This window comes from Aulonocara stuartgranti (genome assembly GCF_965226115.1).
Source record: "Aulonocara stuartgranti genome assembly, chromosome: 22".
Lineage (NCBI taxonomy): Eukaryota > Metazoa > Chordata > Actinopteri > Cichliformes > Cichlidae > Aulonocara > Aulonocara stuartgranti.
This window is the reverse complement of record NC_138957.1, coordinates 21,164,600-21,188,454: the sequence shown is the minus strand read 5'-3', so window position 1 is coordinate 21,188,454 and position 23,855 is coordinate 21,164,600. Positions and strand designations below refer to the sequence as shown.

The window sequence follows — 23,855 nt, the reverse complement described above, 5'->3', positions numbered from 1 at the left end:
AAGGACTCAAAACATAAACCATAATATAAAAACACAAGATCTCTTCAAAATAAAATAGGAAACATAATGAGACGCAGACATGACAACCAGAACTTGACAACGTAAGACACAGACATGAAACACATGAAGAGCAGGGGAGACTTAACATGGGTTGGAAACACATGGGGGAACTAATAAGCAAATGAACATAGGAGACCTAATGAGCTTAAACATACTATAAACATCAAAATGAACTAAAACTCAAAACACTGGGTCATAAGACCCAGGATCGTGACAGGTTGGTCCCCCTTTTGCAATCAGTTACCTTAACTCTTTAATTCTTCTTCTATTGTGCAATTTTGGTGAGCCAGTATGTTTCCTGTTCTTTGTGGACAGGAAACTGAGGGACCCAATGCGGTCTTCTGTAGCTGTAGCCGGTCTCCTTCAGGGTTTTACGTTGTGCATTCAGATACGCTCTTCCGAATAAGTCGCTTGTAAGCAGTTGTCATTTGAGTTACTGTTGCTTTTTTCTTTCTTTTGTTTTTTTAATCGTCTCAAAACTCTGTCTAATCCTCTCTGGCGTCAATGATGCAATTTCACCTAGAGAACTGCCACTCACTGGATATTTTTTCTCTTTGGGAGATGGCTGTGGGAAAATCCTGGTAGATCAGCCTGTCTGGTACCAATAACCATCCTACAGTCAAAGTCAATAAAAAAAAAACCTTTGGGGGTGAGGGGAAGAAAACATCGCAGTCTCATTTAATCTTTATTACTATGAAAAAGGCCAAAAAAACAGTTTGCATTACACAAAATCAGGTTACTTCCTCCTGCTGCATTTTGTTATTCTGAAAGGCAGAGTCCATTTCAGGGGTCGAAAAGCTGCAAACATCTCATAGCAACAGACCAATTACATGTGACTACATGAATATAGAAAAGTCTACAAGAGCTGAAACACAAATTTTCCTGTCGTCATGGAGATGCTACTACCGGTAATTAAATCAGCTCATCAGTTAGAAAAACTGGGAAAAAACAGTCTTGACCAGTTAAAATAGTTATTATTTAATAAACCAAAACAAACTTTCATACATTTTTGACAAGCAAATGTATTGTTTAGACCGAGAATAAAATGAGTAGTTCACAAATCTGAAGCCAGGTCTATTTATTTACATGATCCCACACTACAAACAGTAAACAGAGTCAAAACTGCTCCTCTCCTCTTCTTCATCGGGCATCGAATACAACCACTGAAATCAGAGAGTCAAGGAAATCCACAGCAAACGTAGCAACCAATTCATAAAATATCAATCAAAATCAAAATATCTGAACACTCTTTAGCAAAAAGACTCACATCTGAAATAAACAAGTCAACTGGTCATTTTTAATGTTTTCACAAGTTGTCTTCATGCACACAAAGTCAAAAGGATACATCTCTTTGTTCTCTTCTTGTACATGATCCTGTAGCCACACTCTCTGCATCTGATCGGATCGCGGGCTTTGATTTCGTTCTCGGTGTGACATTCTGCAAGTGACGAGAGAAAACATGGTGTTATGTGGTCAAGTTCAGTTTGAGCAGAGCAGAGCAGCGGGCAACACCCCCTCACATAGTTTTTCTGCTGATGTTAATGACAGAGAAAGTTTGGACCTATGCAGCTACTGAGTCAGCAGAGTATTGGTAACTTTTATTCACTTAGCGCACGCCTCTGAATTCAAAGAGGTGTGGCCCAACATTTAGTCCATAATGTGTAAGATGTATTCATTTCAGTTCATTCAGATTGTTACTGAGTTTTTACACCTTGCCAAAAAACTTATTAGAACTAAAATCAGGGTGGTTCTTTTTCCAGATGCAAGATGACCAACATTACGTAATCATGGTGAAATAATTATTATTGGTTCCAAAATAGTAACATTGTATCAGACTGTAAAGGAGGTTTAATATTTCCCACTGTAAACATCTAGTGAGCCTAATGTGTATGTTATGTCCTCCAGATGTCTCCACCACAGTGGATTAAGTAGTAAAGACACTATTCAAACACAAGAACATCATGTAACTCTCAGTTAGTAATTGTGTTTTGCACCTGGAAGCACAAATACCCACAAGGTAAAAAAAAGAAAAAGAAAATCATCATACATACATACAGAACAATACAATCAACTTATCCCAAGCTAACTATGATTAAAACAGAGATTAGAAAAGGAGTAGGGGTCATGAGGCTATAAAGGCACCTGAGATGTAATTTCAGTGAACGGAAATTCCACACATGCCAGGTATCACAGCTTTGAATGCACAGACCGGTTTACAATAGGCAAGTTTTGGGCTCCAAGTGTTAATTAGTACCAATACTGAACTCATATTTATAATTACAGACGGTAGTTATGCGAATTTTCATGTATTAGGTAAAACAGGACATGATGTAGTGTGCTAGACGGTTTTCTCTAAAAACTAGTGTTGTAATACCTGGAAAAATACACTCTTAGCGATCTCTGAAGCATTAACTACGGATTAATCCTTAATTTATTAATGTCGGAGAGGCTAGTTATACACTCTAAATTGAGCTGTAATTTATTATTTGTCAACTTATTATGAGAGAATTGTTACTATGAAGGAACACATTATGAACAATATGTAAGGTCTATGCGGTGTAATGTAAGAAAAACATCCAGAGGAGAAGCAGCCGTGATGGCAGTGATGAAAGGTTTGCATTAGAGCAGGTAAAATCGTACTGTTTGCATTACCAGCGGTGGTATTACTAAAGTAAACGTTGTAACATACCTCCACATATGTAGATCATAGGCTGCTGCTTGGGCGGCTGTAGATCTTTCTGCGTATCCATTTCTGATTCTTAACAAAAAAATAGAGACAGAGAGATAACTGTTAACAACATGCTACCAGAAACAGCATGGTACTGCCCGAAACAGACTAAAACAACCCAACCGGTATTTAGAGCAAACAACAAATATCTTTAAAGTATCTAAAAACGCTGCATAAACCTAACAGATACGGAGTACACAGGATGGAAAGATAATAACAAGGTTTCTCACCGTTTAAACACGTTAGCTGTTAGCTGTTTACCTCTCTTTTCATACTCCACAAGGCTCCTGCCTGCACATGCGTAGAACAGTCGTGCACCTCACAGCAAAGTCGCTTGTGATTGGTCGGACGATGTCTTTGAAAGAGACCAGAGAAAGCAATTGTATTTTTGTGAACAGCTCTATTATCAGTAACATTTTATTCACAAGTTTCAGTTGTTTAATTGATACAAATTATTCAATGTTTCTAAGGAGAGTATTTTAAGCCGTTTTGTTTGTACTCCGCTCCAGCAGGGGGCGCTGCGTTGAGGCCGTAACACCGTCATCTGACGATCCCTCAGCTGGCGCTGCTTTAGTTTTTGACAACAACGATTCAGTCGACAATGTTCTCGTCCTGACTGCTGGTCCCAAAAGTGCCACGAGTCCCTATTAGTGTGTTTTCTTTTTAGTTTTGAAGTCGTACATCATGGAGACGTCTGCGCCCAAAAGGTTTGTGTTAATTTGACTACGCTAAAAATGCTATTAATAACGAGCTAGCCGAACAGCTAACGCTCGGTGGATGTCGCCGAGCTAGCTGATGCTAAGCTAACTTATCGTTGCCAGTCTTCTCTCAAACTTTCAGTTCTGTTCACGAATGTACAGACCGTTCCTCACACAGAGGCGCTCTTTCCTGAGCCCTCAATTGAGTGTCTAATAGATTTGGCTAGTGATGTGGTCGTTTTATGTTCCCAAGTCTCTGTAAGAGTGTTTTGTTCAGTGGTTAGATTTGCACTTGAAATATCATTCAATCGCATGAATGATCGCACTGAATCAGTCTCTAGCTTCCCGAGTGTCCTGCAAAAATTGAATTACTGTGTCTTTTTATGTCTAATATTGTTGCCTGTATTTGTAAACAGGCTTTAGTTATTAGGCTTTATGAAGGGGTTAGACATATATATATATATATATATATATATATATATATATAGTAAAGACGTGATCTCTCTTTATGAGTCTGCGTTATTGTTATTGACTTTCTTGGACACGTAAAATGTCCTTGTAAAAGTTAAAGGTCCTCCATGTTTTGGCTTGCCTCTTTGCGTGATCTCTATTAAAAAAAAATACATTTTGAATGTCAGTAAAAAATTTTATCCAAATAAATAAAAGATATATAAAAGCCACTTTGCCAAATACTGATTGCAGCTTCTACTGCTTGCTCAGAGTGACTTGAAATCCTTTATAAGAGATATATGCTTGATAGATCACAGGCCATCATTTAGAACTGTTTAAATGTCGAACACGGTATTTTTTTGGCACGATTCCTGAAGACAAACCAGTATTACACGTTACTGATTACTTAGTTGGTTTCTGTTCTGTGGTGGTTCATGAGTTCACAGGCTCAAAAAAAGACAATGCAAGTTAATTTTACTGAATAGCTTTTTAACCACAAGGCGACAGATCTGAAGTCTTTGTATGATTGCTGTACTATTTTTAAATTATGAGATCACACATGTTCAGATGTGCAGATGAGAAATATTTATTTATTCCATTCCATGAGCAACCCTTTTGTTACAACACTATAAAGGATGAATAATAACAATAATAATAATAATAATAATAATAAAGTAATATTATTAAACATTTAGGTTGACAGAGTTTGGTAGGAAAGATTTCCTATTTAAGCTATGTGTGTGTAGTTAACATAATCAGAGATACTAACTAGCAATAAAAACATTTTATCTTAAATAACATGATTATAATAGAATAGTAAAAATTTTTAAATGAATGATAACAAAATCAAAAGAAATTAGAACTGCTTTGGAAATCATTGACAAAAATAAAATTAAGTGTGCGTAATATAAAGACAATACAAATATAAAGTAAATAGTGCTTAAAAGTTTACTATAACATTCATAAATGTACAATGAAATTAAAGAATGAGTCTACAAAAATAAATATTTGAGCAAAATAAGTGATGATGATGATAATATTAATAATTATTATAATAAATATAATAATAGGTATTGAAATAGTTATAAAACACTATGTGAAATTCAGACTGAATAAGTTTTTTTTATTTTGGATTCAAGAAAAAACGGCAATGTTTTCAGCTCCTCTCATCTTCAGTAAAAAGCTTCTCTGAAAGACTTTGAGGACACCATACTTGAACGTTTCTGTTCTGCTTAGTGGAAATTAACAGGAACAGCAGGATGTGAGGGCCTTTCCAGCTTCATATAGTGCAAACTTTTCTAAGGGGTAGTATAGAAATACCCTTTTAAAGGAAAAACGCACACAATCTGTTTGTTGTCTTAGTCAGAGCTCATGTAGGATCATTTTTAAATGACTGAATCATTGATTCATTGTGTTTGATTTATTCACTAGAGCCAGACTGAGGAACCTTATTGAAGCTTGCGTTGCTCAGGGGGAAACAACCTCCTTTAGTCTCGTATTGCACGTGATAATATTTTTGATCAAGTCAGAAAATAGTGAACAGTGCATGCTGGGTTGTGTTTTCACTTTCACAATAACTTTTTTTGTCGATCACTTTGAACTTAACTAATAATGACTTATTCCTGTTTGGCTGCGGTGCTGATTTTTTTTTTTTTTTATCTGTGAAGAAGTATTACCTCATATTCTGGTGTTTGAAAGCACCGATACACAAGCCTAAAAATATCTTTAAATGACAGCAAACAGAAATAATAACAGGTTGCAGTCTCAGTGTGTTTGACATTTATGTCCAGACTAAAAATCACCCACAGCCGTTCATTTATTTACAGATGCTGAAACGATGCCGTGTCTCCTGTTTTGTAATGTTTAGATTTGCCTTTTCCACTTATCATTGCTTTCACTTTTATATTGCTGTCTTATTCCCTTTTTACAGTAAGCTGAAAAAGCTGAGTGAAGATAGTTTGACGAAACAGCCAGAGGAAGTGTTTGATGTTCTCGAGAAACTCGGTGAAGGGTAAGAAGTCTTAACTTCCATTTTTACAGCTGACCATTGCATAATAAATCGTTTTTTAAGCGCTGTCAGTTGTAATAAAGTACTGCAGCCATACATGTGACTTTAAGCTTTGTGTGTGTTTTTAGTTCCTATGGCAGCGTGTTTAAAGCCATTCATAAGGAGTCCGGCCAGGTCGTGGCAATCAAGCAGGTGCCTGTGGAGTCAGATCTGCAGGAAATCATCAAAGAGATCTCCATCATGCAGCAGTGTGACAGGTGGGACAGCAGTATGTCTCATACCATACGCCCATTTTTGCCCTTGAAAGCAAGGTTTTTCCTCAATATAAAAAATGTGGCATCCAGTAAAGTGGTTTGAGAGAAAATCATTGTTTATTTGCAGACTCAGAATACATTTTTGCTTATCATCTGCCCTAAATAACAGGGAATTGCACAGTTGTTCTGTTTAATTAGATAAGAGCCTGTTAGTGTTAACTGTACGCAGACCAGTTGCACTTAGCCAGCCTTCTCTCAAAGGTCCATTCTGAGCCAGGAAAAGCCTCAAAAGACATTTTACAGAGATAATAAAGGAGGAAGTATGACATCATCATCATAGCCCATGTAGCTCTCTCGTGTCTGGATCCATGAGATTTTTTTTCTCACTTCTGCTCTATATCTTCTCCTTTGATAACCACTCCATGTTGCGTTTCCTCCCCAGCCCCTATGTGGTGAAATACTATGGCAGCTACTTCAAGAACACAGACCTGTGGATTGTGATGGAGTACTGCGGCGCTGGCTCTGTCTCTGACATCATCAGACTGCGCAACAAGACGGTGGGTGTCTACGCTGAGCCGCAGCGACGTGTGCAACTGCGCTAAAACTTTATTTAAAAGTGCCTTTGACCTGTTGTCAGTAACGACTACAATGGTGGCTTTAATTCACTAGTTTTTGTGTCAGGAAGAAAATATTTTTTGATAAAGTTTCAATTCAAAGTGCAGTATTTATTACGACTTAAAAGTGAAAAGATCTCCAGGTTGACCTTGTCTTTAACTGAACTCAGCGAACTAATGATTAAAAAAAGAAACTACAGACAAGTGCAGCAGTTAATGGTCTGTTTGTTCATGTTTGGTTTTTAATCTTCAATCTCTCAGCTGACAGAAGATGAAATTGCAACCATCCTTAAGTCGACGCTGAAGGGACTCGAGTATCTTCACTTCATGAGGAAGATCCATCGGGACATCAAAGCAGGAAACATCCTTCTTAACACAGAGGGACACGCCAAACTGGCAGACTTTGGAGTTGCTGGACAGCTGACGGTAAAATTGCAGCATATGTCAGTAGTGATAAGATGAAGTAATGTTTGCCAGCATGATACTGTTTGTAATTTGCTTCTGAGGAGTTCTCGCTTGGTCCTGTCATGCTCTAAAAGTCTGGGGGTAATATATATTCCCACTCTGTAGGACACCATGGCAAAGAGAAACACTGTGATCGGTACTCCATTCTGGATGGCACCCGAGGTAATTCAGGAGATCGGCTACAACTGTGTAGCTGACATCTGGTCCCTGGGCATCACATCCATAGAGATGGCAGAGGGTAAACCTCCTTATGCAGACATTCATCCAATGAGAGTGAGTGGAAACATTTGTTCTTGTTTTAAATGTGTTGTGAAAAACTTTTATCCTCTTTTTTTAATCCACCCTAATCCTGTTATCGTGTTTCTGCAGGCAATCTTTATGATCCCGACCAACCCTCCTCCAACATTCAGGAAGCCGGAGCTCTGGTCAGACGAGTTTACAGACTTTGTCAAGAAGTGTTTAGTGAAGAACCCGGAGCAGAGAGCGACGGCCACACAGCTGCTACAGGTAAGAAGATGACCTCGCCACCACATACATGGATTACTACTATTATTATGTTATTTGAACAGGGAAGGACACTAAGTTGCTCTTAGTGTCCTTCCCTGTTCAAATAACTGATACAAGATGAAAGCAAACGTATAAAATAGAGAGCAAATAGTCTTCCCCAGATACCCTGGAGATTTGTAAATATGGAAAATTTAATGCCGCCTCAGGCACATAGAAACATCAGAGGGTGTAACACATGATGCTGGGTGGATATACTCGTATGGAAATACATTTGCATGTAAAATATAGTTCATATAACTTTTATCTTTTTGGTCTTGTGAATCTCCAGCATCCATTCATCAGCCAGGCCAAGCCAGTTACGATCCTGAGAGACCTGATAACTGAAGCCATGGAGATGAAAGCCAAGAGGCAGCAGGAGCAGCAGAGAGAGCTGGAAGAGGAGGATGACAACTCGGTGCGTGTGGTGATTTATTCACAGAAAGGTCTGGGGTGAAGAAACCTCAGATGTAATGCTGCATGTCTTAACTCTGTTCTTTATTCCATCCAGGAGGAAGAGACTGAGGTGGATTCTCACACTATGGTTAAGTCGGGCTCAGAGGGCGCCGGAACCATGCGCGCCACCAGCACTATGAGCGACGGGGCGCAGACAATGATTGAGCACGGCAGCACTATGCTTGAGTCAGACCTTGGCACTATGGTCATCAACAGTGACGATGAAGACGAGGAGGAAGACCAGGGATCGATGAGAAGTGAGCGGATATGATGTCTGCCTGAATGAGACGGTCTCCAAAATATTCTGTCCAGAAAGTTTATTTTGTTACCTTCGAGTTTAACCCATTTCCTCCTCCACAGGACATGCCACCCCCCAGCAGCCGATTCGTCCTTCCTTCATGGATTACTTCGACAAGCAGGACAACAAGGCGGCCCAGCAGCAGGAGAGCTACAACCACAACCAGGCACAGGAGCAGCAAGGCTACCATATCCAGTCCAAAAACGTCTTCCCTGACAACTGGAAGGTGCCTCAGGACGGAGACTTTGACTTTGTGAGTGTCATCCGTGACTCTGTTGTAGTGTTATTCATTGTGGAAATGTTTACAGCAGCAAAACAGAAGCAGCTCTGAGTGTTGTGACTCATTTTTTCCGTCTGTTGTTTGTCTGTGTTGCCTCTCAGTTGAAGAACCTGGACTTTGAGGAGCTGCAGTTACGCCTGACTGCCTTGGATCCCATGATGGAGCGGGAGATTGAGGAGCTCAGGCAGCGCTACACTGCCAAAAGGCAGCCCATCCTGGATGCAATGGATGCCAAGAAGAGACGACAACAGAACTTCTAAATGCCCCTTCTGACCCTGTCCTCCTCTAATCTGGATTTCCCTAAGCCACGGTAAACAACAAATTCTGTCCAGTGATTTCGGGGGAACCAAAACAATCTCATTGGATGCCCTCTGCTGTTCTGGCCGCCTGTTAGCTGACCTCTAAGTGAAGTAAGATGCTTCCTTTACTGGATGATGTCTGTTTGGTTCTGGGAATCCACACCCTTCCAAAAAAAGAAAAAGGAGAACCAAGCTGTGGCTGTAACACATCTGAGAGTCACACAAAGAATTTCCTCTTTAATCAGCAAAAAGCCTTTTCTTCAGCAGGAGCAGCGAGCGAGGTCAATGGCATTACCCCCACCCCCCACCTCCCCGAGACTTTTTACCTTCACTGTAAATAAAACATAGAGCCTAGTTTGGAAATACCTGCGACAAAAGCTGTGGAGGTTCATCCATGACCAAAGACAATCGAGGTGATGTTGATGATGAAGTTGCCTTAAAATATTTGAAACCTGATTTTTCAACATAAGCAATGTAGTAAAACGACCGAGTCTTTGGATGGTCACGTTTGTTTCCTCAGCTGGAGAAGAGTTGGACGAGAGACTATTGAAAGCTTAGAGAAATCCAGTGAATGTCAAAGAACAGATTGCGCATGTTTTCAGCTATTTTGTGGACCAGCTTCTCTTTAGTCTGCATTATCTTTTATTTAAATTAGGTGTTTTTCAGGTATGACGTTCTGGGTTTCCTTATACACCCAGTGCACAGTCTATAGTGGCAGATCTGAAGCATCTTTTAGTGCCTCGTAAACACACACGACACTCCCTCACTGCTCTTCATCCTCAACACCCTGAAACGTTAAACAAACGTAATTTCCAAATAGGGGGAAAAGGTGAAAGTCATTCCTAAACACTGCACAGCATTCTTTAAATGTTTACGTTTAGATAACTTTGATTTCTTTTGATTGTTCCACTTTGACTGATTGACTTGAGGCAGCATTAAGAGAGCTGAGTGACGAGGCCAGACCCTGAATTATTGCATAAATGGTTTAATTGCTGTTTTCCAATTTAGGAAAAACACATCAGGTTGAGAAAAAAAGACTTGAAAGACGTAACGGTTGTACTTAAAACCAGAGCCGCTACATCAGCCACACACGTGATTTCTACTTGTTCTTTTTATTTTTAGATGATAATTTTTCCTCCATTGGTTCAAGTTTTCTTTTTCTTTTTTTTCTTTTTTTTTACCCTGCAGCTTTTTTCAGCTATCAGTGAGAGTGCTTTCTGTTTCCTGATATTTGAAGGGGAGAAAAAGACAAAAAATGTGCTTTGTGGGTTTTGGGACACAAGCTTTGGCTTCTTTTATGTGAACATGAAGGCTTTTTCCCCTGTATTTTTAATAAGTGAGGAATGTTTTCCTTTCTTATCATAAATGAAGTCAGCTGTAAAATTTCCCACACGCTGCATATGCTTGTTGGACCACTTTAATAACCAAATTCAAAGGAATTTAATCAAAAAATGAAAAGAAGGAAAGAATTTGTAGGTTTTTACTCCCAAAAATCATTAAGCTTGTTGAATGGTTACTACATTTTTTGTTTTTGTCTATGTATCTGGCTTCTGGCTCTAATTCAGCTCTTCTGCTAAAGTATGTGTTACTTTTTAAGCGCTAATAATGACCCTGTGAATGAATGAATTCATCCTGTCTTAATGTTAAAAACGTGCAGTGAATCTGCTGGTTGCTGTTACATATGAATGTGTTTTGTAGGTGAAGCAGATGGAAACCCTTCATGAATTAAGCCTGCAGTTCACACAAGCATTCACTTTATTTATTAACCGCTCTGCTTTCTTTTCTTTTCGTGACACTGGTTTAAATATTGTGGCTGATTTGGCTGTTAATATTTTGGCCCTTGGTCATGTAAATGTGGTTGGACTATGCATGTTTATACTTAATTTTGCTCTGTAGTAGAATGCTGTTGTATAAGGAAAGAGTAATGTTTAAGAAGAAAATGTGGGCTTCCTTTAATTTTGCTTTAATTAAAAACTATTGAACACTGAAAAGTCCAATAGTTTGTTTTGGGGTTTTTTATGATTTTGTTTTGTTTCTTTAGAACTGGCTGTAATATGTACAGTTACCTAAAGCCACCTTTTGCTATATCATTATGATTTTTGTCTTCATTTACTTCACTTATTCGGTTTATGTAAAGATTGAAGGGTGTAGAGTGGAATGTAAGCATTTAATTTATTATGTTCTGTTTGTAATACTTTAATAAAGTTTCAAAAATGTTGAAAAAGTAATAAAAGTCACTTATAGTTAACCAGAGCTGGCTATGGTCTAATCTTTAGATGTGGATGGATTAATACCAACATGACATGATTAGATACTCTGATTTCATTATGTAGACTTGTGTTACTTTTTTTGGAATTGAAAAAAAAAATACAACAAACACACACTATGAAAAGTGCATGAAAGTTTTTGTGTTGACTGTCACATCTGCTTTATTCTTAGCCTCTAGCACAGAGAGACAGGTACATTTACATTCCTGGATGCCAAAAAATATGAAAAAAATTCCCATGAAAAGCTGAATAGTATGTTTTGTGTTAACTAATGTGGAAAATAAAAATCGCTGTGATTTAGTGGTGAATTAAATCTGATTAATTGCATAAATCATGACCCACTGGCTCTCGTTATCGACCCTGTATTTACTTGGTTTCGGATCGATATCAAAACTTGGGGCAGTACCGCTGATCTTTGCCTTCATAAAGGCAGCTTTGACGCCCTTCACCGTAACTCTTCTGCCAAGGGCGCATTTCATTTTATATTTAACGCCTTTTTATAGCTATAAGCGCGCCTGCTGCTCCTCTATTCTGTGCGGTACGGTAGACTTTACGGAAACAGTGTTCCTTCTTTTTCTGCAGCTTTTCTTGCACAGTTGCATTAATCACAGCTCTTCGGAAAGGTTGGCAGCAAGTTGAAGAAATCTGGGAAGCATGTCTGCGCTCAACAGAAGGATCGTTAACACTGCGTCGGCCCCGGCTGCCATCGGCCCATACAGGTGAGACGTGGGAGCACAAGGACAGTCCGATGTTTGATCAGGGCCTGGTCTTACAGTTCAGTGAACTCACAGAGAGAACCAAAGTTAAAAGTTTCTCAGTGGGGCAAAGGGGCCCCAGCATAGCAGGAAACCGAGTAAGGTCGACAAGCAGCTGGCTTATAATGGCTTCAATTCGTCGCCAAATCATCTACACACCAAAAGCTCCTGTGAGGCAGGGAATATACAGGTAAGGTGTCCCGAAGAAAGTGCTGGGACTTGTTCTAAATCCATCATAACTCGATCGAAGTTCACGTGGTTTATCATTTATTTGGTGGATGTCACTCCTGTCAACCAACAACAGGAAACTGAGGCTCTAGTTTACACAGGCTCACCAAACCGGACAGAAGATTGGAAAAATGTATCCTGGTCTTGATTTATGCTTTAACATTCGATCAAAATTCGGCAAAAGGGAAGGGGGGAAAGAGGGGAGGGGAAGGGAAAAGGGGAAAAAAGAAAAAAAAACTATGTCAATGTAAATGAGATATATACTTTGTTGCCTGATTTGAATAAAGAAAGAAAAAAAAATTCGGCAAAAACAACATGAAAGTGTGGAAAGTGGAAGTGCCTTGTATCGGTGATTCAGCCTGGTGGTGCAATGGTGTGAGGAAATATTTTCTTGGAACTGTTGGCCTTTTGTTTCACTTTCTCCTGCTGAAACATCATCCTGAGAAAGAAACGTGTGTGTGTGTCGTCCTCAGCCAGGCGGTGATCGTGGACAGAACCATGTACATCTCCGGTCAGCTGGGGATGGACGTCGCCTCCGGGAAGCTGGTAGATGGAGGAGTGCAGGCTCAGGCCAAACAGGTGAAACTCACTTCTGCCAGTGTTTAGATCAGCTACAGCAGAAGTTGCATCCACAACAGATTCCTAAAATACGAACAAATCTTTCCCATCGTGTCCTTCAGGCACTCATCAATATTGGGGAGATCCTTAAAGCTGCCGGCTGCGACTACAGCAACGGTGAGAAACTGAGCTTCTCCTCGTATGTTTCACATGTTCTGAAATTTAAACACGAGCTTTCAGAGCACATAAACCCTTTCATTTCAGTGGTGAAGACTACTGTGTTACTCGCAGATATAAATGACTTCAACAACGTCAATGAGGTCTACAAGACATGTAAGCCAGCACTATATTGTTCCTTTCATTTTGACCACACTAGCAGGGAAAATGACAGTGTGACAAGTTTAGGAGTCACCTGACCGATGCGCTCACTTAGCTTTTTCTCTGCTGCTCGACAGCAGCCTTCTACTCACATCCTCCTCGCTGATCATAACAGTCAGGTGTAATGGAAGCTCCAGCACCCAGAGAGTTGTAAATAGACACCACAGTGCAGGCACACAACTGTAACCCAACCTTTCCCAGCAGGCAGTGCTGCACTAGGCATTTACTCCCATCTTTCTCCCTCGCACTGCCACCGAAACCACAGGCAGGTTACTTTCCCTGACCGTGGTGAAAGGAAGGAAGGAAGATGTTTCATTAAAACTCTGTTTTGATCCTTTAAACTCAGCCTTTACTGGTTTATAAAAATTGGTTTAAAACTTAAGTTAAGGCAAAAATGTGCCTTTCCAGGTTGTCTGTGTGTGTTACCATCCTCAGCCGCTGCTATACACCAGACAAAGGAACTTTCTACCCAGCAGCTGCAAAGCACCTGTGCTTGTTGTTTTATTGCTTATCTATGTAAATAATCTAACCACTCATAAATAAAGCCTTTCATATTATTAGAAGCTGAAATGAACCATTCAAATTGAGATTCATAGTTGGGTTCACTGATGGAAGTGAATAACTTCACCGTGGTTCTGCAAATGCATGCAAATCTAATGAAAATGTTTTCCCTCCCCAGTTTTCAGCAGTAACTTTCCTGCCAGAGCTGCCTACCAAGTCGCTGCTCTCCCCAGAGTGAGTGTTAACCACAGCTTTACACACCTTTAGCACTGTATTACATTATGTCACACCCACTTTAAAGTCACTGCTACTGTGCACATATGGATGATGTCATGAATTTCATTTTTATGCTGATTGGAAACAGAAAGGTTGAAAAAGGAGGGATTTGCATTTTATTTTAAACCACAAATTAAACTATTAATCATGTTTTCCGGACTTAATTTGCTTACACTGTCACACAGCGGAGACTCTGCTGATATTTGGACAAATGAGTAAATGTAGTGTAAATGCTGCTTTTGGCCAAATTCAAGTTATTGCTGCTAAAGTTGGATCTACAAGCTACAGAATTATGGGGATCACTTGGTTTTTCATGGGACTGCAGAGATGTGTATAAAAGCTTTTTGCAGGGGTTTTTGAATGACTGTGTGCGTGTGTTCATTTTTGGACACTATTATAATTTAATATTTCGCCTCTGCAGTCATTTCTTCAACCTGCGTCTCCTCCTTTTCTCCTCAGGGTGGGCTGGTGGAAATTGAGGCGATCGCTGTTCTCGGTCCTCTCTCCGACTCCTGACTACCCGGCTGCATTACTAACAAGCTGTAGCGCCACCAATTATTATCATTATAGATTCACTGTGGAAGCTTGATTGTATTTCCAGAGAACACCTGAAGAGCCACGAATTTCACCAAAGTCTTTTTCAGTCTTTCAAGATTTAAATTCAGAGCAACATTGAGTTGTTAACACTTCACAGCCTGCTCGTTAAACAGACAGTAGGGATCCAGTAGGAGTGGACACAACATCAAGCCTCTTGGCTTCTGGTTTGATAACTTCACTCATTTAAAAAAAGAAAAATGCTGTAACACATCAGTGTGACATGTTTGCTTTCATCCTGCATCAAATTAAAACACAGAGAATATGTGTACTAGGTTTTTTTAAGGTGATCTTTTTATTTTTCAACAGCTTATTACTAATTACGGATTTTGGGGAATACTAAAAATCATGACACATCAGGAAAAAAAATCTTATAAAGGACGTGAAGCGATGTCACTGATGTTGTCACTGATGTTGTCACTGCTGATGTGACGCTATACCTTGTTTATGGTAGTACCTGAACTGCCATAAAGTTATGTTAACGCTGTGCTTTAGATTACAGCCAGGAGTGTGGCAGAGGAGGAATTTTGCACTTTCATATAAAATCCACTTTTGGACTAAGTAGATCAGTTAATGGCTGGACTATGGAGGAGAAGTTTTTGCAGAAGTTCCTGTAATAACCTACCAGGAATCTGCACAGTTCAAGTCCTTTATTTAGGTGTGGGATATTCATTAATCGCCACCACTTTGGCGCTAAGGGGCCGCACCTGACCACGTCCCACTTCCCTGCTCAAGTATGTTACAGTGGCCTTGGCAAATTCACACTTTGTCAGGTTGAGTGTCAGAGCTTATTAATCTTGAAATCTGCATGACACACTGGCAGACAGAAAAGACCATTCGGTGAAAATATCAATTCTGGGGATCTGGAACATGGAAAGTAGAATATCTAAACAACATTATTGGTGTGTTTTGCCTCAGTGTTATTGATATTTATATGCTTCTATTTTAAAAACTGTAAACTCTCACTGTGGATGTAAGAGCCAAATTGTGGATATTTTGCATCCACTTTATTGTGTAATATTTTAATTGATTGTATTTGATGGCTTAGGCCCCAGGAAGACTAGCAACCACTGTTGTGGAAGCTAATGGAGTTCCTTATAAATAAGCAGACAGATAAACACTATTCTAATCTTATATTACATTCTTAGCAAATTTACAGCAAATGAAACAAAGCACAAAGTCACAGTTGGTTTTTTTTATTTTATTTTTTTATTTTAATTTGTGGTTTGACGCTGTTTCTTAACGTAAAATGTCCTGTTGTAATTGGACATTTTGAGATAAGAAACAGCGTCAAGCCCCAACAACACTTCCCTCATGGTGCTTTATATTGTAAGGTGAAGACCCTACAATAATTCACAAAAACTAACCCCCTAGAGCAAGCACATTGGCGACAGTGGGAAGGAAAAACTCACTTTTAAAAGAGAGAAACCTCCGGCAGAACCAGGCTCTGAGATGGGGGTGGCCATCTGCCTCGGCCAGTTAGTGATGAGGGAAGGAAGTTGGGGTTTTAAAATGTAATTTAGGTTGCTGAATTAAAAGAATATTTGACGCCAGTTTAAGAGTTTTGTAACATAATCACGTGCACGTTTCAGTTCGATTTTAACGTGCACATGAGAAAACCCTCAAGATGACATTTTGGCTCCTCAGCTTGGCATGTTTTTTGAATATGCTGACGACCGCTTCGTCAACCACTGGGTTGCTTGACCTCATTAACAGTATTGGAGAAGGCCACTTTTCACGGAGATCATTGGATACTTTCAGGCCGAGTTGTTCAATGTTTTCCATGGACATTTTGTAGCTTTTGGACAAAATTTTGTTCCAGATCTTGTGGGAAAGCCTCTGTACAATAAACTCTGATGTTCCTGCATTCCATGTAGCTGCCTCATTTTCTCCCTTCATAGCGTGCATTACCAGATCTTTGGTGACATTTTTCACAGCCTCCTGGTACTCTTCCCTGTTTTTAGAGACACTAAGTACTCTTGTTGGTAATGCCAACAGGTGTTTGGTGAAGGTTGGGACAGTAATACTATCAAGCTGTTCCCTCAGATTAAAAATCAGATGTTTTTCCTTGCAGTTGTGTCTTTTGCAAAGATCCTTGAGAATGGCCTTGTCTATGTTTTTCAGACATTTGGGGGATAGATCCAAATGTTTCAGCTCAATTTCAGGCCAAATTTTTTCAATCAGGCGATCGCTGATGCAGTCAGCAGTGAGGCGCTCTGTGAAGAGCTTGTATTTAGTGGAGACTTGTTCTATGGCCTGTGAAACCACCAACTCAATCACTTTGTTGACACACAACTTTTCCCCACTCAGACAATCAGATGAGGACGACTGTGGGGTTGCCGTCTCCTGTGTTTCAGTCTGAGACTCTACTAATTCTATTCTCTGCGTGTCCAGTTTTGTCTGCATTTCTGGTATGTTTGTCTCTGCCTGACTTTCTTTAATCTCGTTGGAGTCCTCACTCTGTGGCTGCAGAGCTTTCTTGTCCTCCTCCAGTTCTTTCTGTTCTTTCTCTGCATCCTGACATTTTGTGATGGCCTCTTTGACTTCTTCTTTTGTGTCATTCACCACTTTCTGTTCTTCCAGGAGTTTCTTAATTTGTTCCTCCAGGACTTTTTTCTCCTGCTCCAGATTCTCTCTCAGTGTTTGTTCTTTCCACAGAGCATTCCCCATAGTTTCTTTCAGATTTCTTTCATGTTTCTGGAGCTGCGTGAACTTGGCAGACAGAGTGTCCTTCTCCTGTTTCAGCATCAGGATTTCGTTGTCCCTCTGCTGAAGCTGCTCTTTCAGACGGTTCATCTCAAGGTCAAGGTTGCTGACCTTTTCCTGATCTGAACACGTCTGTTGCTCTTTTTCTTTGGTGGCGCTGCTCACCTGCGGTTTGCGCGACACTGATTCGTCAGTGACTCCTGCAGCTTGGTTCTCATACAGCTCCAGCTTGGTGCGCATGTTTGAAATTTGAGTCATCATCTGTTTGATTTGCTGTCTGGCTCTACTTTCACCCTCTTTTAAAAGTTTGTTTTCAGTCAGAGAGTTTTGCAAGGCTTTCCTAACCTGCATGAGGTTGTCGAGTGCACTCTTTGGCAGAGTGAAGACAAATTCTGGTTTTCCTTCCTGGTTGCTCATTTTTGATATTTAACTTTGAAACAAATTTAGCGTGTTACACTAAATAAGATATTCAAATGTGAATTCGATATTCAGATGTCAATCAGGGTTTGAAGTTGGCTGTAGCAGAACAAAAGTTCGTCTAGTGAATCGCTCGTGACTGTAAGTAAGAAACGTGCTTGACCAGTGTGCTGTTTCACCCCTATTTATAGAATTTTGGTGACTGTGATGTCATGGCCTGATTCTCTTTGCTTTGATGTTTGAAAATAGGTCCCGCCCATTGAAAATAGGTCCCGCCCACAGGCTCTCAGAATTTTTCAGTTAAATTCATACATTAATTTGAAATATGTTTTTGTTTATTTTTAAATTTTAATTCATCCCTCTTCTAAATTTAACCTAAGCCCATTTTCAGAGCGCTGCGTGTTCATCACAGCCATAAATATGTTAGAAATGAAGAGATTTCACTGTGTTCAAGTACCAGATTTAGTGCTAATTTTATTCAGTCATCCAGTGTTTGTTTAGCTTGTTCAAATGTTTCAGGTGCTGTAGAACATCTGATTAGTATTGTTCATTAATGCTTGTTTCCTATTCCTGTTCAAAGTAATACTCTGCGCACGCAGCCAGTGAGAAAACGTCTAACGCTAGACCCGCCCCCGGGAGTCAAGCTGCTTGCATCTAATGTCTCTCAGTTACATAGTAAACAAAGCTTGCAAGGAATCACGAATCCAGCATCATTACTAAACATCTAACAGGTGCCAAAAAAAAGAGCAACATTGAGTTGTTAACACTTCACAGCCTGCTCGTTAAACAGACAGTAGGGATCCAGTAGGAGTGGACACAACATCAAGCCTCTTGGCTTCTGGTTTGATAACTTCACTCATTTAAAAAAAGAAAAATGCTGTAACACATCAGTGTGACATGTTTGCTTTCATCCTGCATCAAATTAAAACACAGAGAATATGTGTACTAGGTTTTTTTTAAGGTGATCTTTTTATTTTTCAACAGCTTATTACTAATTACGGATTTTGGGGAATACTAAAAATCATGACACATCAGGAAAAAAAATCTTATAAAGGACGTGAAGCGATGTCACTGATGTTGTCACTGATGTTGTCACTGCTGATGTGACGCTATACCTTGTTTATGGTAGTACCTGAACTGCCATAAAGTTATGTTAACGCTGTGCTTTAGATTACAGCCAGGAGTGTGGCAGAGGAGGAATTTTGCACTTTCATATAAAATCCACTTTTGGACTAAGTAGATCAGTTAATGGCTGGACTATGGAGGAGAAGTTTTTGCAGAAGTTCCTGTAATAACCTACCAGGAATCTGCACAGTTCAAGTCCTTTATTTAGGTGTGGGATATTCATTAATCGCCACCACTTTGGCGCTAAGGGGCCGCACCTGACCACGTCCCACTTCCCTGCTCAAGTATGTTACAGTGGCCTTGGCAAATTCACACTTTGTCAGGTTGAGTGTCAGCGCTTATTAATCTTGAAATCTGCATGACACACTGGCAGACAGAAAAGACCATTCGGTGAAAATATCAATTCTGGGGATCTGGAACATGGAAAGTAGAATATCTAAACAACATTATTGGTGTGTTTTGCCTCAGTGTTATTGATATTTATATGCTTCTATTTTAAAAACTGTAAACTCTCACTGTGGATGTAAGAGCCAAATTGTGGATATTTTGCATCCACTTTATTGTGTAATATTTTAATTGATTGTATTTGATGGCTTAGGCCCCAGGAAGACTAGCAACCACTGTTGTGGAAGCTAATGGAGTTCCTTATAAATAAGCAGACAGATAAACACTATTCTAATCTTATATTACATTCTTAGCAAATTTACAGCAAATGAAACAAAGCACAAAGTCACAGTTGGTTTTTTTTATTTTATTTTTTTATTTTAATTTGTGGTTTGACGCTGTTTCTTAACGTAAAATGTCCTGTTGTAATTGGACATTTTGAGATAAGAAACAGCGCCAAGCCCCAACAACACTTCCCTCATGGTGCTTTATATTGTAAGGTGAAGACCCTACAATAATTCACAAAAACTAACCCCCTAGAGCAAGCACATTGGCGACAGTGGGAAGGAAAAACTCACTTTTAAAAGAGAGAAACCTCCGGCAGAACCAGGCTCTGAGATGGGGGTGGCCATCTGCCTCGGCCAGTTAGTGATGAGGGAAGGAAGTTGGGGTTTTAAAATGTAATTTAGGTTGCTGAATTAAAAGAATATTTGACGCCAGTTTAAGAGTTTTGTAACATAATCACGTGCACGTTTCAGGTCAATTTTAACGTGCACATGAGAAAACCCTCAAGATGACATTTTGGCTCCTCAGCTTGGCATGTTTTTTGAATATGCTGACGACCGCTTCGTCAACCACTGGGTTGCTTGACCTCAATAACAGTATTGGAGAAGGCCACTTTTCACGGAGATCATTGGCTACTTTCAGGCCGAGTTGTTCAATGTTTTCCATGGACATTTTGTAGCTTTTGGACAAAATTTTGTTCCAGATCTTGTGGGAAAGCCTCTGTACAATAAACTCTGATGTTCCTGCATTCCATGTAGCTGCCTCATTTTCTCCCTTCATAGCGTGCATTACCAGATCTTTGGTGACATTTTTCACAGCCTCCTGGTACTCTTCCCTGTTTTTAGAGACACTAAGTACTCTTGTTGGTAATGCCAACAGGTGTTTGGTGAAGGTTGGGACAGTAATACTATCAAGCTGTTCCCTCAGATTAAAAATCAGATGTTTTCCCTTGCAGTTGTGTCTTTTGCAAAGATCCTTGAGAATGGCCTTGTCTATGTTTTTCAGACATTTGGGGGATAGATCCAAATGTTTCAGCTCAATTTCAGGCCAAATTTTTTCAATCAGGCGATCGCTGATGCAGTCAGCAGTGAGGCGCTCTGTGAAGAGCTTGTATTTAGTGGAGACTTGTTCTATGGCCTGTGAAACCACCAACTCAATCACTTTGTTGACACACAACTTTTCCCCACTCAGACAATCAGATGAGGACGACTCTGGGGTTGCCGTCTCCTGTGTTTCAGTCTGAGACTCTACTAATTCTATTCTCTGCGTGTCCAGTTCTGTCTGCATTTCTGGTATGTTTGTCTCTGCCTGACTTTCTTTAATCTCGCTGGAGTCCTCACTCTGTGGCTGCAGAGCTTTCTTGTCCTCCTCCAGTTCTTTCTGTTCTTTCTCTGCATCCTGACATTTTGTGATGGCCTCTTTGACTTCTTCTTTTGTGTCATTCACCACTTTCTGTTCTTCCAGGAGTTTCTTAATTTGTTCCTCCAGGACTTTTTTCTCCTGCTCCAGATTCTCTCTCAGTGTTTGTTCTTTCCACAGAGCATTCCCCATAGTTTCTTTCAGATTTCTTTCATGTTTCTGGAGCTGCGTGAACTTGGCAGACAGAGTGTCCTTCTCCTGTTTCAGCATCAGGATTTCGTTGTCCCTCTGCTGAAGCTGCTCTTTCAGACGGTTCATCTCAAGGTCAAGGTTGCTGACCTTTTCCTGATCTGAACACGTCTGTTCCTCTTTTTCTTTGGTGGCGCTGCTCACCTGCGGTTTGCGCGACACTGATTCGTCAGTGACTCCTGCAGCTTGGTTCTCATACAGCTCCAGCTTGGTGCGCATGTTTGAAATTTGAGTCATCATCTGTTTGATTTGCTGTCTGGCTCTACTTTCACCCTCTTTTAAAAGTTTGTTTTCAGTCAGAGAGTTTTGCAAGGCTTTCCTAACCCGCATGAGGTTGTCGAGTGCACTCTTTGGCAGAGTGAAGACAAATTCTGGTTTTCCTTCCTGATTGCTCATTTTTGATATTTAACTTTGAAACAAATTTAGCGTGTTACACTAAATAAGCTATTCAAATGTGAATTCGATATTCAGATGTCAATCAGGGTTTGAAGTTTGCTGTAGCAGAACAAAAGTTCGTCTAGTGAATCGCTCGTGACTGTAAGTAAGAAACGTGCTTGACCAGTGTGCTGTTTCACCCCTATTTATAGAATTTTGGTGACTGTGATGTCATGGCCTGATTCTCTTTGCTTTGATGTTTGAAAATAGGTCCCGCCCATTGAAAATAGGTCCCGCCCACAGGCTCTCAGAATTTTTCAGTTAAATTCATACATTAATTTGAAATATGTTTTTGTTTTTTTTTTGTTTTTAATTCATCCCTCTTCTAAATTTAACCTAAGCCCATTTTCAGAGCGCTGCGTGTTCATCGCAGCCATAAATATGTTAGAAATGAAGAGATTTCACTGTGTTCAAGTACCAGATTTAGTGCTAATTTTATTCAGTCATCCAGTGTTTGTTTAGCTTGTTCAAATGTTTCAGGTGCTGTAGAACATCTGATTAGTATTGTTCATTAATGCTTGTTTCCTATTCCTGTTCAAAGTAATACTCTGCGCACGCAGCCAGTGAGAAAACGTCTAACGCTAGACCCGCCCCCGGGAGTCAAGCTGCTTGCATCTAATGTCTCTCAGTTACATAGTAAACAAAGCTTGCAAGGAATCACGAATCCAGCATCATTACTAAACATCTAACAGGTGCCAAAAAAAAGAGCAACATTGAGTTGTTAACACTTCACAGCCTGCTCGTTAAACAGACAGTAGGGATCCAGTAGGACTGGACACAACATCAAGCCTCTTGGCTTCTGGTTTGATAACTTCACTCATTTAAAAAAAGAAAAATGCTGTAACACATCAGTGTGACATGTTTGCTTTCATCCTGCATCAAATTAAAACACAGAGAATATGTGTACTAGGTTTTTTTTAAGGTGATCTTTTTATTTTTCAACAGCTTATTACTAATTACGGATTTTGGGGAATACTAAAAATCATGACACATCAGGAAAAAAAAATCTTATAAAGGACGTGAAGCGATGTCACTGATGTTGTCACTGCTGATGTGACGCTATACCTTGTTTATGGTAGTACCTGAACTGCCATAAAGTTATGTTAACGCTGTGCTTTAGATTACAGCCAGGAGTGTGGCAGAGGAGGAATTTTGCACTTTCATATAAAATCCACTTTTGGACTAAGTAGATCAGTTAATGGCTGGACTATGGAGGAGAAGTTTTTGCAGAAGTTCCTGTAATAACCTACCAGGAATCTGCACAGTTCAAGTCCTTTATTTAGGTGTGGGATATTCATTAATCGCCACCACTTTGGCGCTAAGGGGCCGCACCTGACCACGTCCCACTTCCCTGCTCAAGTATGTTACAGTGGCCTTGGCAAATTCACACTTTGTCAGGTTGAGTGTCAGAGCTTATTAATCTTGAAATCTGCATGACACACTGGCAGACAGAAAAGACCATTCGGTGAAAATATCAATTCTGGGGATCTGGAACATGGAAAGTAGAATATCTAAACAACATTATTGGTGTGTTTTGCCTCAGTGTTATTGATATTTATATGCTTCTATTTTAAAAACTGTAAACTCTCACTGTGGATGTAAGAGCCAAATTGTGGATATTTTGCATCCACTTTATTGTGTAATATTTTAATTGATTGTATTTGATGGTTTAGTCCCCAGGAAGACTAGCAACCACTGTTGTGGAAGCTAATGGAGTTCCTTATAAATAAGCAGACAAATAAACACTATTCTAATCTTATATTACATTTTTTTAATAGACGGTAAGCATTATACATATTTTATTTGGATTTCATACATGAATTTATCTTTTGGCTTCCTGTTTTTTTGCTAGTGCTAGGCTACTGGACGACACCATTAGCTAACCGGTGTTCTCTATACAGAGAATTGAATGCCAGTGTACAGCCCCTATCAAACGTTTAAGATCACTTGGCAAACCAATATATATTTAACATGGTTTTATCTTAACAAGATTCCAAGTAGAGCTTCAACATGCAACAAGAAGCAATGGGATTGAGATAAAGCTTTTTTTGAGCATACAATTTATTGAAAACAACGCTTAAACTGAAACAGACTATATTATGAAAGAACAGGTAACTATGGCTTCTCTTAAAAACGTGGTCAAGCAAAATTCCAGTAGCTCCCCTGATCATTTTACCAACACAAA

General features: G+C 39.7%; 3 protein-coding genes across 3 annotated transcripts; 2 read left to right on the top strand and 1 right to left on the bottom strand.

Moving 5' to 3' along the window:
* Nucleotides 1-1,022: 1,022 nt before the first annotated feature.
* polr2k (RNA polymerase II, I and III subunit K) lies at nt 1,023-3,117 on the bottom strand. Its single transcript, XM_082522472.1, has 4 exons — nt 3,019-3,117; nt 2,750-2,818; nt 1,406-1,498; nt 1,023-1,223 (listed from the first exon to the last, which is right to left on the bottom strand). Exons 2-4 carry the CDS (start codon nt 2,808-2,810, stop codon nt 1,201-1,203), a joined length of 177 nt encoding a protein of 58 aa, XP_082378598.1. The 5' UTR covers nt 2,811-2,818; nt 3,019-3,117; the 3' UTR covers nt 1,023-1,200.
* A 71-nt stretch (nt 3,118-3,188) lies between these two features.
* On the top strand, nt 3,189-11,406 carry stk3 (serine/threonine kinase 3). The gene is made up of 11 exons (XM_082522471.1): nt 3,189-3,495; nt 5,867-5,947; nt 6,073-6,201; nt 6,641-6,755; nt 7,074-7,238; nt 7,383-7,550; nt 7,647-7,784; nt 8,113-8,238; nt 8,332-8,533; nt 8,637-8,827; nt 8,956-11,406. Exons 1-11 carry the CDS (start codon nt 3,473-3,475, stop codon nt 9,112-9,114), a joined length of 1,497 nt encoding a protein of 498 aa, XP_082378597.1. The 5' UTR covers nt 3,189-3,472; the 3' UTR covers nt 9,115-11,406.
* Nucleotides 11,407-11,961: 555 nt separating this feature from the next.
* Nucleotides 11,962-14,981, top strand: LOC309699323 (2-iminobutanoate/2-iminopropanoate deaminase-like). The gene is made up of 6 exons (XM_082522299.1): nt 11,962-12,139; nt 12,877-12,982; nt 13,084-13,138; nt 13,226-13,294; nt 14,019-14,074; nt 14,576-14,981. Exons 1-6 carry the CDS (start codon nt 12,075-12,077, stop codon nt 14,630-14,632), a joined length of 408 nt encoding a protein of 135 aa, XP_082378425.1. The 5' UTR covers nt 11,962-12,074; the 3' UTR covers nt 14,633-14,981.
* The last annotated feature ends 8,874 nt before the right edge of the window (nt 14,982-23,855 follow it).

Coding starts and splice junctions, on each gene's coding strand:
- polr2k (XM_082522472.1), bottom strand. CDS start 2,810: ATGGATACGCAGAAAGATCTACAGCCGCCCAAGCAGCAGCCTATGATC. Junction 1,499..2,749: donor TATGATCTACATATGTGGAG/GTATGTTACAAC, acceptor CGTCACTTGCAG/AATGTCACACCGAGAACGAA. Junction 1,224..1,405: donor CAAGAAGAGAACAAAGAGAT/GTATCCTTTTGA, acceptor CTCTGATTTCAG/TGGTTGTATTCGATGCCCGA.
- stk3 (XM_082522471.1), top strand. CDS start 3,473: ATGGAGACGTCTGCGCCCAAAAG. Junction 7,785..8,112: donor CGGCCACACAGCTGCTACAG/GTAAGAAGATGA, acceptor GTGAATCTCCAG/CATCCATTCATCAGCCAGGC. Junction 8,239..8,331: donor AAGAGGAGGATGACAACTCG/GTGCGTGTGGTG, acceptor TATTCCATCCAG/GAGGAAGAGACTGAGGTGGA.
- LOC309699323 (XM_082522299.1), top strand. CDS start 12,075: ATGTCTGCGCTCAACAGAAGGATCGTTAACACTGCGTCGGCCCCGGCT. Junction 13,139..13,225: donor CGGCTGCGACTACAGCAACG/GTGAGAAACTGA, acceptor CTTTCATTTCAG/TGGTGAAGACTACTGTGTTA. Junction 14,075..14,575: donor AAGTCGCTGCTCTCCCCAGA/GTGAGTGTTAAC, acceptor TTTTCTCCTCAG/GGTGGGCTGGTGGAAATTGA.